The sequence below is a fragment of the Triticum aestivum genome, chromosome 1A (genome assembly GCF_018294505.1).
Source record: "Triticum aestivum cultivar Chinese Spring chromosome 1A, IWGSC CS RefSeq v2.1, whole genome shotgun sequence".
Taxonomy (NCBI): Eukaryota; Viridiplantae; Streptophyta; class Magnoliopsida; order Poales; family Poaceae; genus Triticum; species Triticum aestivum.
Window position 1 is genome coordinate 24,719,391 of NC_057794.1, and position 13,514 is coordinate 24,732,904.

Here is a 13,514-nt window from a genome sequence, read left to right on the forward strand (position 1 = left end):
AATCTCTGTCTGATGCATCTTCATGGGCGCAAATAATAGTTTAACCTATCCAGAAAGTGAAATGACAACCTTAAGAATATGCTCTCCTGAATCAGATTGGGATTGGACCGGAGAAGCTCACCTTGACCTCTTCAGATCAGTCGATGCTTGATGCTCCCCAAGCCGAGCCATAGTCTTGATTGCCGCATCCAAACCTGCTGCAGCACGCAGCACACTCCTATATTTCGGCAAGCCCAAATTCACCTGCATTATTAGATCTGCAAAAAAAATCATTACCAGGATTGCAGAACAAATACAGAAGGTTTCGCACTTTTGCTGGGACTAAGCTACATTGTACATACTGAGACATAAGCCATGTACCGAAATAATTACTCCGTACCCAAAACCAAATAATTATCTAACCCAAAATAGCTCTTTCATGTATCACATGTTTAGATTCAAATACTGCAGCTGTGGACACCTCTACAACAATACTATGTTATCCTCCATTAATCATTCATATGATCCTTAGATCATCAATCCACCAGTACTGTACTACATGAGTCAGGAAAGAAATCTTCCCTTTTCACAACAAACATAGCACACTACCCACTTCCTTATTTGTAAAATGTACTGTGTGTAATAGTACAAAGCCTATACCCCTTCATTAATCACCCCCACTCTCCCACTCACTTTGTATATATTGTCCTCATTCTCTCTTCTCTACACCATTCCCTTGACTGATACATAGCAGCACTAACTGAATTTTGTCGCTGGATCACACAATGTAGCACACATTCAAACTGTCCATGTAAGATTTGGCACACAAGATCATCAACAAGAGTCTCCCTCAATTGCATATACATGCACAAAAAAGAAGTGGAATTCAGAAACTAATCAAGTAGATGTTGTACCTGAACCTCCTGTAGGATTTGGGGGAGGTTGTCAGCGAGCCAGGCGTCCAAGTCCTCATGCGACGACGGTGCGTCGACGGAAAACAGGATCTCGTCGGGCGCCATGGTGGAGGTCATGGCGGGTTGGGCGGTGCCAGATCGGGTAGAGGAGGTGGAGGGCGCGCAGATCTGGGAGGGAGGTGCCGGATCTGTCCAGTGGAGGTCCCGTGGCGGCTTTCGAACCTCCAAGGTGAGCTCGAGGACCGGGCATTGGCGCTAAGCTCCTGGAGAGAGAGAGAGAGAGAGAGAGAGAGAGAGAGAGAGAGAGAGAGAGAGAGAGAGAGAGAGAGAGAAGGAAGGAGAGCGGCGGCGTGACCTGGGAGTCGCCGGCGGCAGCGCCGGTCGCCGGATGATTCGCGAGGAAGGCCGGGGAGGAGCGCATGGGAGAAAGAGCTCGGGGTCGGGCGCCCCCCGGGCGCTGGTGGTGGCGGCGTACGGGAGCGGCAGCACTCGGGCTGGGCGGGCCGGATCTGGGTCGAAACGTTTTTCCACTTTAAAAAGGACCGCGGGTTGAATATCAAAAACCATAGGGACTTTTTCGCAAAATTGACGACGACGTACCACCAGAAGCGATGGCTGGTTTATTAGTAGGTAAAGATAAAGTCCTGGACCATCAAGGACTGGCTGTTAGGATAGAGTTCTGTTCTTGACCATCAAGGACTCCAAGTTAGCATCTTAGACTAGCATCTTAGACTAGCATCTTAGACTGGCATCTTGGCAGCATCTTAGCATATGCCTTGGCTGGCTAGCAGCCTATAAATATGTATCCCCAACCCCTCGGGTTGGCATGGCATTGTGTGAGAAATAAACCAACGAAAATTGTCCCAACTCTCCTAGTGTCATCCACAACTATCAATGCTCAGGTTCAAAGGTCTAACACGATTAACTTAGTTCACTGCATCATTCCACCACGATATAACTCAGTCCACTACATCTACTTGATCCATTACATCACTGACTCGCGATATAACTTAGTTCAACTTGGTTTATAAAGGCACAAGATTACAGCCTAAAGTCCATCAAGGACCAGATGACCCTGAATCCGAACTTCCCAGCACCACACGTAACTTCCAATTCATCTGCAGCAGTGCGGCGTGGACTTAAATCAAAGGTTCGTTCAGCACAAACACCAGCAGCCTCATTATTTATGCGAAACATCACATTTCTTTCCAGACAGATAGTAATGACACTTCGCAGGAGTTTGATAACTCCACTTTCATCACTTGTAACCACTCCATCTGCTGTGCTATCATGAATCACAATCGTTTGTTCATTGTCCAGCTTGCGAGCTTTATCCGCGATGCCAACTGTTATATTTCCTTTAAAAAGCCCCTCAATGAGCTTGATTTCAAAGGTGCATTCGACTGCGTTCAGGACAGTTGTGAATCTCACTTCTGTAGTGCTGAGCCAGCTCTCAAGGGTTTCACTTCTAACCATGACATCTTTCTCTCTAGGCAGTACTTGGCCATCAATGCTTATTAGACCCTTGCTAAATGGCCTGTCTGGAACTCCTTCTTCCCTTATTTTAAGATCTATCTCTAGATAGATGAAATCAACCAGCACTAGACCTCGATATGGGCCAGTTAAAATCAGCATTCCATCCTATGAAAAGAATTGCACGAGAGGTTAGAGTATGCTCATCCAAACACTGCTCAAAATGAAGATTGGAAGCATGCCATAAAAGCTACTCCATTTATATGCAGATGACTGTCTGGATCGACAACCACCAGTACTAAGATAACTCCATTTAGATGTACATTAACAGTTTATTAAAGGTATCTTCAAATAAAATGAAACCCGATTGGAACGAACTTAGAAGCAAGGATGTACCTTGTTGAGACGCTGGCAGTCATCTCTATTGCGGTGAAAGAGATAAATGCACTTGTAGTCAATGCTGTCCCTGGCAATGACACGGCCATATACATTTACTGGGAAGCTTACATCTGAGGAGACTATGCTGATCGAGAGGATGTTTGCAGAGTCTTCTAGCCCAAATTCATCTTCGTAGATACTATCAGTGTATCGCATTGGAGAGACAGACGCTGCAAAGAGTAAACAAAAATAAGTCTATCAAATTATTTCATCACAATAAACAGCCCCAGTTTGTGTTCTTCCCATTTATATCCCACTAAGTTAAACCATCTAACATTCTTATTTGACTTGCGAGTTAACTACAAGAGAAAGCTATCATCTCACCATGCGAACCAAGTTAATTTCAACTTTAGCAAAATCAGTGATTTTTGCTGTTAAGTGATACAAATGAATCAAATCTAAGTAAATGAACTGAGATTCGCTGTTAACTTCAAGAGAAAACAATCATCTCACCATCTGTAGAAAGTAAATTTCAGTTTTAGCCAAATCAGTGAGTTCCTGTTGTTAATTCAAACTGAATCCAATCTAGTAAACGGACTGAGATTTGCTGTTCACTGCTATGCATCAATAATGAACATGGCATGTCAGAGGATTCTCCTAAGTCCTAACAGAGGATTATTTAGGTGAAACATCGTACTGTAACGTACTAATTCAGTTCCCATACGTGCTGTCGATCAGAAAATTCTACTACCAAGTATAAAGCGAAAATAGAACAGTACTACACCGGCTTCAGAAAATGAGAGGCCACTTACACTCCTCGTCGATGTTGAAGACGGAGAAGTCTCTGAGGAAAAACCGGGTGTAGACCTTGCGCCCAGCCTTGGGATCGTGCTGGATGATGGAGTCCATGACCTTCTCATGTGCCTCGCTTCTTCGCCAGTTCTCCTCCCGCTTCCGAGTCTTCTCCTCTTCCTCCCGTCGGGACCTCTCCTTCTCCTCCACCGCCCAGGCCACCCACTTCGCCCGGTCGTACAATAAAGGCTCCAAGCCCTCCACCTCCTCCTCCTCATCCTCCAACTCCTCTACAGATGCCATCATGAATCGCCAGCCGCCGCCGCCGCCGAGCCAATCGAGCAAACCCTAGAGCGCCGCCGAGCTGCTTTGGGCTGGGCCAAAGTCCAAGACTCGTCAGCCCCTCAGGTGTCCGTTAGTTCACCTAAAAAAAGGTGTCCGTTAGCGATAAGAAAAAAAAAGGTTGCTAAAAATACGTTAATTTCTTTTAGAATAATGCACTATTTCTTTTAGAATAATGTATACAGACAAAAAATTGATTTTGAAATCAGCATTCCATCTTCGCTGATTTTAAGATGGGTTAATTATCCTTTTGCCCTCAGTGGTGTCCATGTGCTCAGTTTTGCCCTCAGATGCGAATTGTGCTCAGTTTTGCCCCTAGTCCGTGCGCACCGACTCGTTCCGTGAACTATGTCGTCTCCGTCAGGTCAACCTTTTGACTCGGCCCTTACAGGTGGGACCAGGCGGCAGAAACGGCCAATTTTATTCAGACCGTTGCACGCGTGGCTTGTGGGACCCAGCAAAGAGCCGTTGAGCAGAGAGCCGTTGGCGGGTGTGCTATATAAGCGGGCGACAGCGGCGGTGACCACAGCGACAGAGAGCACGGCGGTGACCACGGCGAGAGAGAGAGCACGGCGGCGGGAAGCTAGCTGTGGAGGGCGCGGCGGTGGGAAGCTAGCAGTGGAGGGCGCGGCGGCGTTGAGATCCCCTTCGGCTCCGAGCTCCATGTCTTCCTCAAGCTCCCGCGCCACCTCGCGGATGCAGAGCCGGGCGCGTGTGGACATGCCTGTCTTCGTGTGTCCGCGGTGCCGGGCGGGCGTTGATCGAAGGGTTTCTCAGACACCGAGGAACCAGAATCGTCCGTTCTACGTGTGCAGTGAGAATGGGGTAAGAATCGGGGCAATTGCACCATTTTCGTCGTCGGGATGTTTGAGCAATGGGTTGATCTGTTTAGTGTTCATGCAGGTGACATGCTTCTTTCTTTGGGTCGATGCTCTGGCCAAGACTCTGATGAATGAACTGCAAGAAGAGCATGAAGAATGGTTGCGCATGCTGCCACGAACGGCAGTGGCCACACCACGAGCTCCGGAAGAAGAGATGGATGGCGAAGCACGCACTGACAGAGAGCTAGCTATTGAGCTTAGGATGTTGAAGAAGAAGGTTAGGAAGCTTGAAGATCAAGCACTACCAATACCCATTTGCAAATACTTTTGGACATTTGTAGGTATGGTAATCGCACTGGTTGTAATGTTGAAAATGTATGGAAAGGCATGAATTATGAAGGAATTTGTAATCTTGAAATTGTTTGAGAAATTCACCTAGTTTAAATGTTGGTTAAAGTTGTTTAAATGTTGAAACAAAAAGAGAAGAAGTGACCAACATTTAAATATGTTGGAAAAAAGAGAAGAAATTAGGAATTCAGAAACTTTTGATCAATGAAATGCAGCTCTCTGCTCTGCCTTTCTGTCCGAAAAAAAGGTTGCTCTTGGGCCAAATTCAGAGCGTAGAGCCAAGTGCAGGCTAGACTAATGGGCCAACTGCATCCAATTAGGCCCATTCAGGGGTTTTCTTGCGTATTTTTTTGTTTTCTATTCTAATTTAATTTAGGCAGTAAATCATAATGCTGAAACTTTTTGTGGAAGCTAATTGAATTATTCCGGAGCCAAACAATTAAGGTTAGAATTTTTTTGGAGCTGTTAATTAATCCAATTCAAATACACCGTGATTTAAATCAAAGACCAAAATGTCATGGAAAATGTGCCTCAGCTCTGGTAGAGGTTTACGCCAGGTGCCAAAATAAATGAACATTTTTTAAGGGCATTACATTGAGGAAAACATAATATGTATAAAAAATGAAGGCTGGAAAATGCACAAAAAATTGGTGCAGCTGGGGACTCGAACCCAGGACCGCGTGGGTTTGTGGTGTTTAGGGCTGCGCTGGTAACCGCTAGGACATATGGCAAGACTTTGACATGGGTAGGGAAGGAAGGTATACATAGTGAGACTGTGAATTTTTTTAAAAAAAATAGTGAGACCGTGAATGTTTGCACACGCGTGAGAGTGGTTTTCCTTTGTTTTGCACTTAAATTTTGGAGGGTTGGAAGGTTGAAAATGTATGTTGCACTACCACATGATTTTGGTCAGAGTGGCACTTGGTTTAGGGTTAGAGTGGCACTTGGTTTAGGATTTAAAGGGAATAAATTTACATGTTAGTTCATGACTTTTTATTTGAATGAAACAGAGGGCTTCTCACCCCCTACGATTTTCATTAATGAAAACCACAAGTTCTTGAACTTCATGACTTGTTTAGGGAAGAAATGATAAGTTTGGGCACGGACATTTTTTAACACACATAATGAGATAGAACACACCGTACCATTACAATAACTTAGATAAGTTCACGGACAGTTCATGGACACATGACGAAACATGACACGACACGACATGACATAGAAAAGCAACAAAATAAAAAATCAAACATGACGAGCTTGACTCCGGGCTTGAACATCTTCATCTTGACCTCCTTCTTCCACCTTGGCCGCGCGCGCCCCTTCAACACCATCTTCATCTTCACACCTCCTCCTCGTCGTCGTAGGGAAGGGAGTGCATCTGGCCTGGAGCGGGGAAGATGCGCTCGTAGTTGGTGTAGATGTTGTAGATGGTGAAGAAGATGGCCTCGCAGCCGCACCAAAAGACTTGGCCGAGGAGCTCGCGCGCGTCAAATGGGTTGGTGAAGGTGACCGTGAGCAGTAGGAGGATGCCGCCGCGGTCACGAACCTCGTTGAGGGTGAACATCCTCGGCGAGCCCCGTGGGAGGTGGGCATAGCTGGCTCTGAGGAAGGCGCGGGTGAGTTCGACGGAACCCCTCCACCTTGAAATAGCCCACACACGGAGCTCCCTCTCCACGAGCACGCCCGGTGGGTAGTGCAGCTCCGGCACCACAGGCGGACGGCGGAAGGTCGGCCCGTTGAACTGCATCTTCTTCACTTGGTCTCGCTTGGGGAGGGCTTGGTTGCTTGGGTGTTTGAAGTTGGAGAGGATCGGATCTGGCTTGTGGGTGGGAGAGGAAGAGAGGCACCCCATTTATAGGCCTGTGGGTGGGAGAGGAAGAGAGAAAGGATGAGAACGGTGCGTGCGTGAATCCGGACGCGTGTGTGTATCCGTTACGTTTTGCACACTTAAATTTTTGCACGAAAACGATGCATCTTTGACCGGGCAGTGCATGTGAACCGCTGCCCTGAACCACTGCCCTGAACCACCTAGCTGGCCTCGCTAGCCTAGCTCGCCTAGCTCGCCTAGCGCGCCTCACTCGCATGCATGCACGTCGCCGCCTCCCACGCATGCGCAAACCCACGTAGCCGCCTCCATGCATGCAAGGCCTGGAAAGGCTGAGACGGGCTATTTACTGTGATCTCAGGCCCAGACAACGAGACGGCCCAACGGTCCATCCAGCGCGTCCGATATTTGTTAAAAAAACAATCTCCCAGCCAATCAGATTGCATCTCGTGGATCGCCCCCCTCCTCCCCGCAGATTTCTTCTAGAAGGGTTAGATCGACGGCCCTTGATCACCGCTAGGGTTAGATGAACGGTCCTTATTCAGCGCTAGGGTTAGCGGGGTTTGGGAGGGGTTTGGAGCAGTCAAAGCTATGTTAAATGAGCATAATAAATTAAATAAAAATCAGAAAAATGAAAAACATGCGCACATAGTCTTCTTATGTCATATACTAACGATTTAAGTTGATAAACAAGCTTTACATACATTTAAATGATAAGTTCATGTGTATTGTATGATATCTCGAGTATCTCAAACTCTCTGGTATGAAGTGAAGAGAAGTGTTTTGGGGAATGAACATGAAAATTTCAAAAAACTCACCACAGCTTCATTTTGGAGTGACTAAGAAGGATCCACGCTTAGTTTTTCATTTTGATGTTTTACACTTATTTAAATCTTGGTCAAAGTTAAGTTTGACCAGAATTCAAATGAGCAAAACAAATTTAAAAAAAATCAAAAAATGGAAAAACCAGCGCACATAGTCTATACATATAGAATATATGTGTAGGAAAGTTATTTGGCTGATTTAGATAAGGTCGAAAAAAACCTTGCTTACAAATGAGGCCGTTTACCCTACCTTTGGACCCCTCTTTTTAGCACATTTTTCATGAAAATTTCAAAAACCTCACCACAACTTCATTTTGGATTGACTAAGAAGTATCCAGGCTTAGTTTTTCATTTTGATGTTTTAGACTTGCTTAAATCTTGGTCAAAGTTAGGTTTGACCAGAATTTAAATGAGCAAAACAAAATTCAAAAAAATCAAAAAAAGGAAAAACCATGTGCTCATTCAAACATCATCCAACAGATATTTAAACATCATGTCAAACATACTTCTAACATAGGTCCAACATCATCCAACAGAAATACAACATGTCAAGTGATAAATGTTTCATAATACAACATCATTCCTTATTCATAATGTTTCATAATTGTTCATAGATAGCGTTGGGGCTTCTGTCTGTTCCTTGAGCTTCTTGCCATCACTTTGCTCCTCGTGCACCTTGTGCTCATTGTTTCTTCTCTTCTTCTCTTGGTTGTCGGTACCTTGCGCGTCTTCTTCAAACCTACCATAGAGCTGTGCAAAACATAAAGGGTCCAAACATAAACGGTAATGAGATCGTGTCAAGTGATAGATGTATAGTAGTATTTGACCCTTGCAAGATTTACATACCTAGCAGAACTCACAACAACAGAAGGTTGGTCACCATTTGGGGCCTCACTTGGATCACCATGATCACCATTTAGAGCCTCACTTAGATCACCATTTGGAGCCTCACTTGGATCATCATTTGGAGCCTCACTTGGATCACCATGATCACCATTTAGAGCCTCACTTGGATCACCATTTGGAGCCTCACTTGAATCATTATTTGGAGGATATTTTGGATCATCGTCAAAATCATGCGGTTGTTTGACCATCATCATTTGGAACCTCGTCAAAATTCTCATCTGATGCAACCGGCTGTTGACCATCATTTTCATCATCTGTTGAGGCAACCGGCTGTTGACCAACATTTTCATCATCTGTTGAGGCAACCGGCTGCTGACCAACATTTATATCGAAGCCTTCATCGAAACTCTCTCCGAACGCTGGATCTACTGTGTTATCACAATACTTACCGAAATGACCGGACCCACCACATCTTGTGCACTTACGCTTCCTCGCTCCAAGTCCAGCTCCTTCGCTGCGAGGTCTTATTCGACTCTTCCTTGGTCTACCTGCTGCTCTCTTCAGAACTGGAGCGCAAAGCTTGAATCCAGGGTCCACCATGTCCCATTCTTGTTTTCCCTCCATAGCAGGCAAGGCATAAGCATATGTGGCTTTGAACCTTGCAACAGAGTAGTAATCATGCACATACTGCTGTATGTTCCCCGCTGGACCTGGGAGAGAAGTGATGAAAAATAAGGCATGAATGCATGGCAACCCAGTTATCTGCCATTGCCTACAACTGCAAGTTCTAGTTTCTAAATCCACTGGATATCTCCATTCCCTCTTCTCTTTATCCAAATATGATATCTCTGTTGTGGTACCCGAGCAAAGCGTCATGTTCATTTCCAAGCCTATTGTCTTCTGCTTCAGTTCATTCATCACGGCAGGGATGATAATGTGGCCCATGAATTTTGCCTCGGCTATTCCTGCACGATAATGAAATTTCTGCATGTATTCTATCCTTATCCTGTCAAGCAAATCCACCACATAATGACCCTTTAGTTTCCGGATCGTTGAGTTGAAAGACTATGCTAGATTATTGTGCACATAGTCAACTTTGCTCACTTCACTGAATTGGCTTCTGGCCCATAACTTGGAGTGGTGTGTTTCCAAGTATTCTTTCACTTTGGGATTCATGTATAACTGCCTCAAGTGGTAGTTGTGCTTCTTCACACTGCATGTCAAAGATGCTGGCCATAAATTGTCGGTATACACCTTTCCTTTGAATTTCTTCATGAAATTTGCAGCAAGGTGACACATCCATTCCCTATGCTCTACTCCAGGGAACACATTGTCCACGGCCACTTCTAAACCTTTGCAGGCATCTGTATGAATGACCAACCCATTGGGATGTGCAATTGCCCGGCGGAGATTATGCAAAAACCAAGTCCAGCTCTCCTCAGACTCTGTCTCCAGCACACCATAGGCAACTGGAAATACAAAACTATGTGCATCAACTGCACAAGCTGCTACTAACTGTCCTTTAAACCTTCCTGTGAGAAAAGTGGCATCAATAGCCAAATAAGGCCTGCAGCCTGCCAAAAAACCCCGGCGACAAGCCTCAAAGCAGACAAAAACCCTTCTAAAGCATTCCTTGGTCTTTGTCACTCCCCTGAATGTGTACTCCACGGTGTGGTGATCAATATCTACAATACTACCTGGGCTTGTCCTCTCCACTTCACCTTTGAATGAATACAACAATTGAAAACTTTCCTGCCAGTTACCATAAATAGAATCCATAGCATGTTGTTTACCATTGAACAACCTCATGTATGGTAAATCTATCTTGAACTTATCTTTGATGTTCTTCTGCAATTCCTTTGGACCCACTTGCTGGTTTTCTTTCACCCACTTTTTTACTTCTTCTGCCACCCATCTTGACTTGGCTCTACTGATTGTATCCTTCCTAAGGGTTGATTCCTGGCATGTGTGCTTAAAAGGATTCACTTTGACCTGAACATTAGTGCTATTCTGCATTTTAGCTGCAAGCAGCCTCCATGGACAACCCTCAGTCGGACAGTGCACTCTGTAACGTACTTGATCGCTCTTGTCAACTTTGAAAGTACCTTCTACCTTGATGCAGTATGTCACAAGTGCATTTCTACACTCATTTATGGATGCAAAAACTGTACCTTCTTCCATTTGAGGGTTCAAAGGGTCCCATTCAACAGCTGCAAGGTCTTCGTCCTCACCCATCGCGTCATCATCCACACGGACTGCATTGTGAGCCTCATCTTGGTTTTCAGCCCGAGGTGCCCGTCGTAAATTCTGAATAACATCAGAATATAACTTCTCTTCATCAACCCCAGAATTGTAGCCATCAGGCTCCACTTCAAGGGGGACCCTACTGCTGTTGCCCACACTTGTCGAGCCACCACGTCGCCGTGCACCAACTGAACTGTTCTGGCTAGAGATGCCATTACGACGACTTGATTCTCCCCGAGATGTTGCACCCGCCATCCTAGGTCCAAATGCCTGCTCAAGCACATCAACTTGCAGCCTCACATGAAAATTATCTTTCTCTTTATGCCTGACAAACATGGTAGCTAGCTCTTCATCATTACTAACTGTCACCCAATTCTTTTCCCCATTATAGTATTTGTATACCACTTCATCAAGCAAACCCCAAGGATATTGGCTACAAATTACCTCCCCAAATTGTCTGAAACTCCAATTACTAGCCATTGGCAACCGATAATCAAAACCTCCTTGGTATTTCTTCTTATCCTTTGCATCGAACATGTACCGGTCCCTTCTAATGTGCACCATGAAAGCAAACTGCAACTCCATCCTAACCGGCGAAAAACAGAGACGCAATCAGCACACTAATTGGGCAAACCTACTCGAATCGAGTGTTCAAATGCACAACTAAGCTCAATCTAAACAAGAGGCGAGACTTACCCCTCGGGAACCCAGTCGTGGACGCGGCGGATCTCCGGCCCGATGCCTGCCTCGCCAAATACTCCGGGGTCGCCGCTGCTCACCATTTCGCCCTAGGGTTCTTCCTCCTAGTTCAAATAGCTCCAGCAGCCCCCCACCTTTGAGCGCTCCGGCCGGGCGCACGGAAGGAGGCCGCGCCGCGAATCGAGCAGGTGGCGGGCGCCCCACCCGTGGCATCGCAGGAAGGTGGTGGGCGTCACAATGAGCCGTGGAGTGTAGGCGCAGGGAGGTAGCGGCGGAGCAGGCCGTGCAACTGGTGGCGGGGCAGGTGCTGGCCGCGGCGCAGGTGGCGGCGGCGGCGGCGCAGGACAGTCGGCCGGGCGGATGGGTGTGAGCTAGAATGATTTGGGGATTTAGTTGCAGGGGCCTACATGTCAGCTCCGGACCCACGTCCACGCGGTCCCACGTGTAAGCTCCGGACCCACAACTACTAACGCAGGCGGACGGAATGGACTCAAATATGGCCATTTGGCCTCGTCGTAGTTGCTGTGCTCGGACTAGGGGTAAAACTAAGGACAATTTGCATCTGAGGGCAAAACTGAGCACATGGACACCACTGAAGGCAAAAGGATAATTAACCCTTTTAAGATCTATCTCTACGGGGCTGTTTGGATCGGTGCCTTGGAGCGCCCAACAAAAAAATCACGTGCACTTCGGACAACTATTTGGATGGACGCCAAAATTTTCACCTTTGCTAGCATATTTAGGGCATCTTGAACGGTGTACATCAAAACATACATATCAAACTTTTGTGGACACGGATACGGCAAACGGTCATCCAACCCTGTGTACCAAACGTTCGCCCCTGTTCGGGCTCCTCCATTTGAATCAATAGCATTTTTTGCGGATGTATCACAACCAAAAAACATCGGATGCATCACAAACAACTAAATGTCATATTCTCAATAGGCCTAATGGTACTATTGGGGAGTATAAGGCACAACTCGTAGCCAAGGGTTATACCCAAAAGGAAGGTGAAGACTTCTTTGATACTTACTCACCTGTGGCTCGATTGACCACTATTCGAATACTACTTTCACTAGCCGTCTCACATGGTATTTTCGTTCCTCAAATGGATGTTGAGACTGCTTTCCTAAATGGGGTGTTGGATGAGAAAATTTACATAGAACATCTAGATGGGTTTGTAGTGGACGGTCGGAAAAAGAAAGGTGTGCAAATTGTTAAAGTCTTTCTATGGGCTTAAGCAAGCACCTATGAAGTGGCATGAGAAGTTTGAAAGAACTTTAACTGATGCAGGCTTTGTTATAAACAAAGATGACAAATGTGTGTACTGTCGCCATGGTGGGGGTGAGGGAGGTATCCGTTGCTTGCATGTTGATGCCATATTGATTTTTGAGACAAATTTGAATGTTGTGACGGAGGTCAAGGATTTTCCATCTCGTTGTTTTGAGATGAAGGGTTTAGGAGTAGCTGATGTTATTCTAACATAGGATTACATTGCTTAATCTCACTATGTTGAAAAGATCTTGAGTCGCTTTGGCTATAGTGACGGTAAGCCCTCTCCAACACCATATGATGCTAGCGTGTTGCTTCAAAAGCATCAAAGATTTTCTAGAGATCAATTGAAATATTCTCAGATTATTGGCTTGCTTATGTATTTAGATAGCGCTACGAGACTTGGCATCTCTTTTGCTATTAGCAAACTGAGACTATTTGTTTCAACACTGGGAGATGATCAATGGAAAGCTCTAGAGATAGTAATGTGTTATCTGAAAGGCACTGCGAGTTATGAAATTCACTACACTAGGTACCCAATCGTATTTGAAGGGCATAGTGATTCAAACTGCATTTCGGATGCTGATGAGATAAAGACCACAAGTGGATATGTATTCACTTATGGAGTGGGGTTGTTTCTTGGAAGTCTTGTAAGCAGACCATCTTAACAAGGTTCACAATGGAAGCAGAGCTCACACACTAGATACAACTATGGTCAAAGCAGATTGGCTTCATCGGCTCTTGAATGACCTGCCGG

At 45.6% G+C, this 13,514-nt stretch overlaps 1 protein-coding gene across 1 annotated transcript; it reads right to left on the reverse strand.

Annotated features, from left to right (window-relative positions):
- Nucleotides 1-1,769: 1,769 nt before the first annotated feature.
- LOC123187556 (uncharacterized) lies at nt 1,770-3,919 on the reverse strand. The gene is made up of 3 exons (XM_044599452.1): nt 3,557-3,919; nt 2,763-2,974; nt 1,770-2,534 (listed from the first exon to the last, which is right to left on the reverse strand). Exons 1-3 carry the CDS (start codon nt 3,840-3,842, stop codon nt 1,935-1,937), a joined length of 1,098 nt encoding a protein of 365 aa, XP_044455387.1. The 5' UTR covers nt 3,843-3,919; the 3' UTR covers nt 1,770-1,934.
- Nucleotides 3,920-13,514: the final 9,595 nt, after the last annotated feature.

Bases quoted from the DNA above. Each gene is read 5' to 3' on its own strand.
- LOC123187556 (XM_044599452.1), bottom strand. From the start codon at position 3,842: ATGATGGCATCTGTAGAGGAGTTGGAGGATGAGGAGGAGGAGGTGGAG. The intron at 2,975-3,556 runs GTAAGTGGCCTC...TACTCTTTGCAG, and splicing joins CTTCAACATCGACGAGGAGT to CGTCTGTCTCTCCAATGCGA. The intron at 2,535-2,762 runs GTACATCCTTGC...TTCTTTTCATAG, and splicing joins ACTGCCAGCGTCTCAACAAG to GATGGAATGCTGATTTTAAC.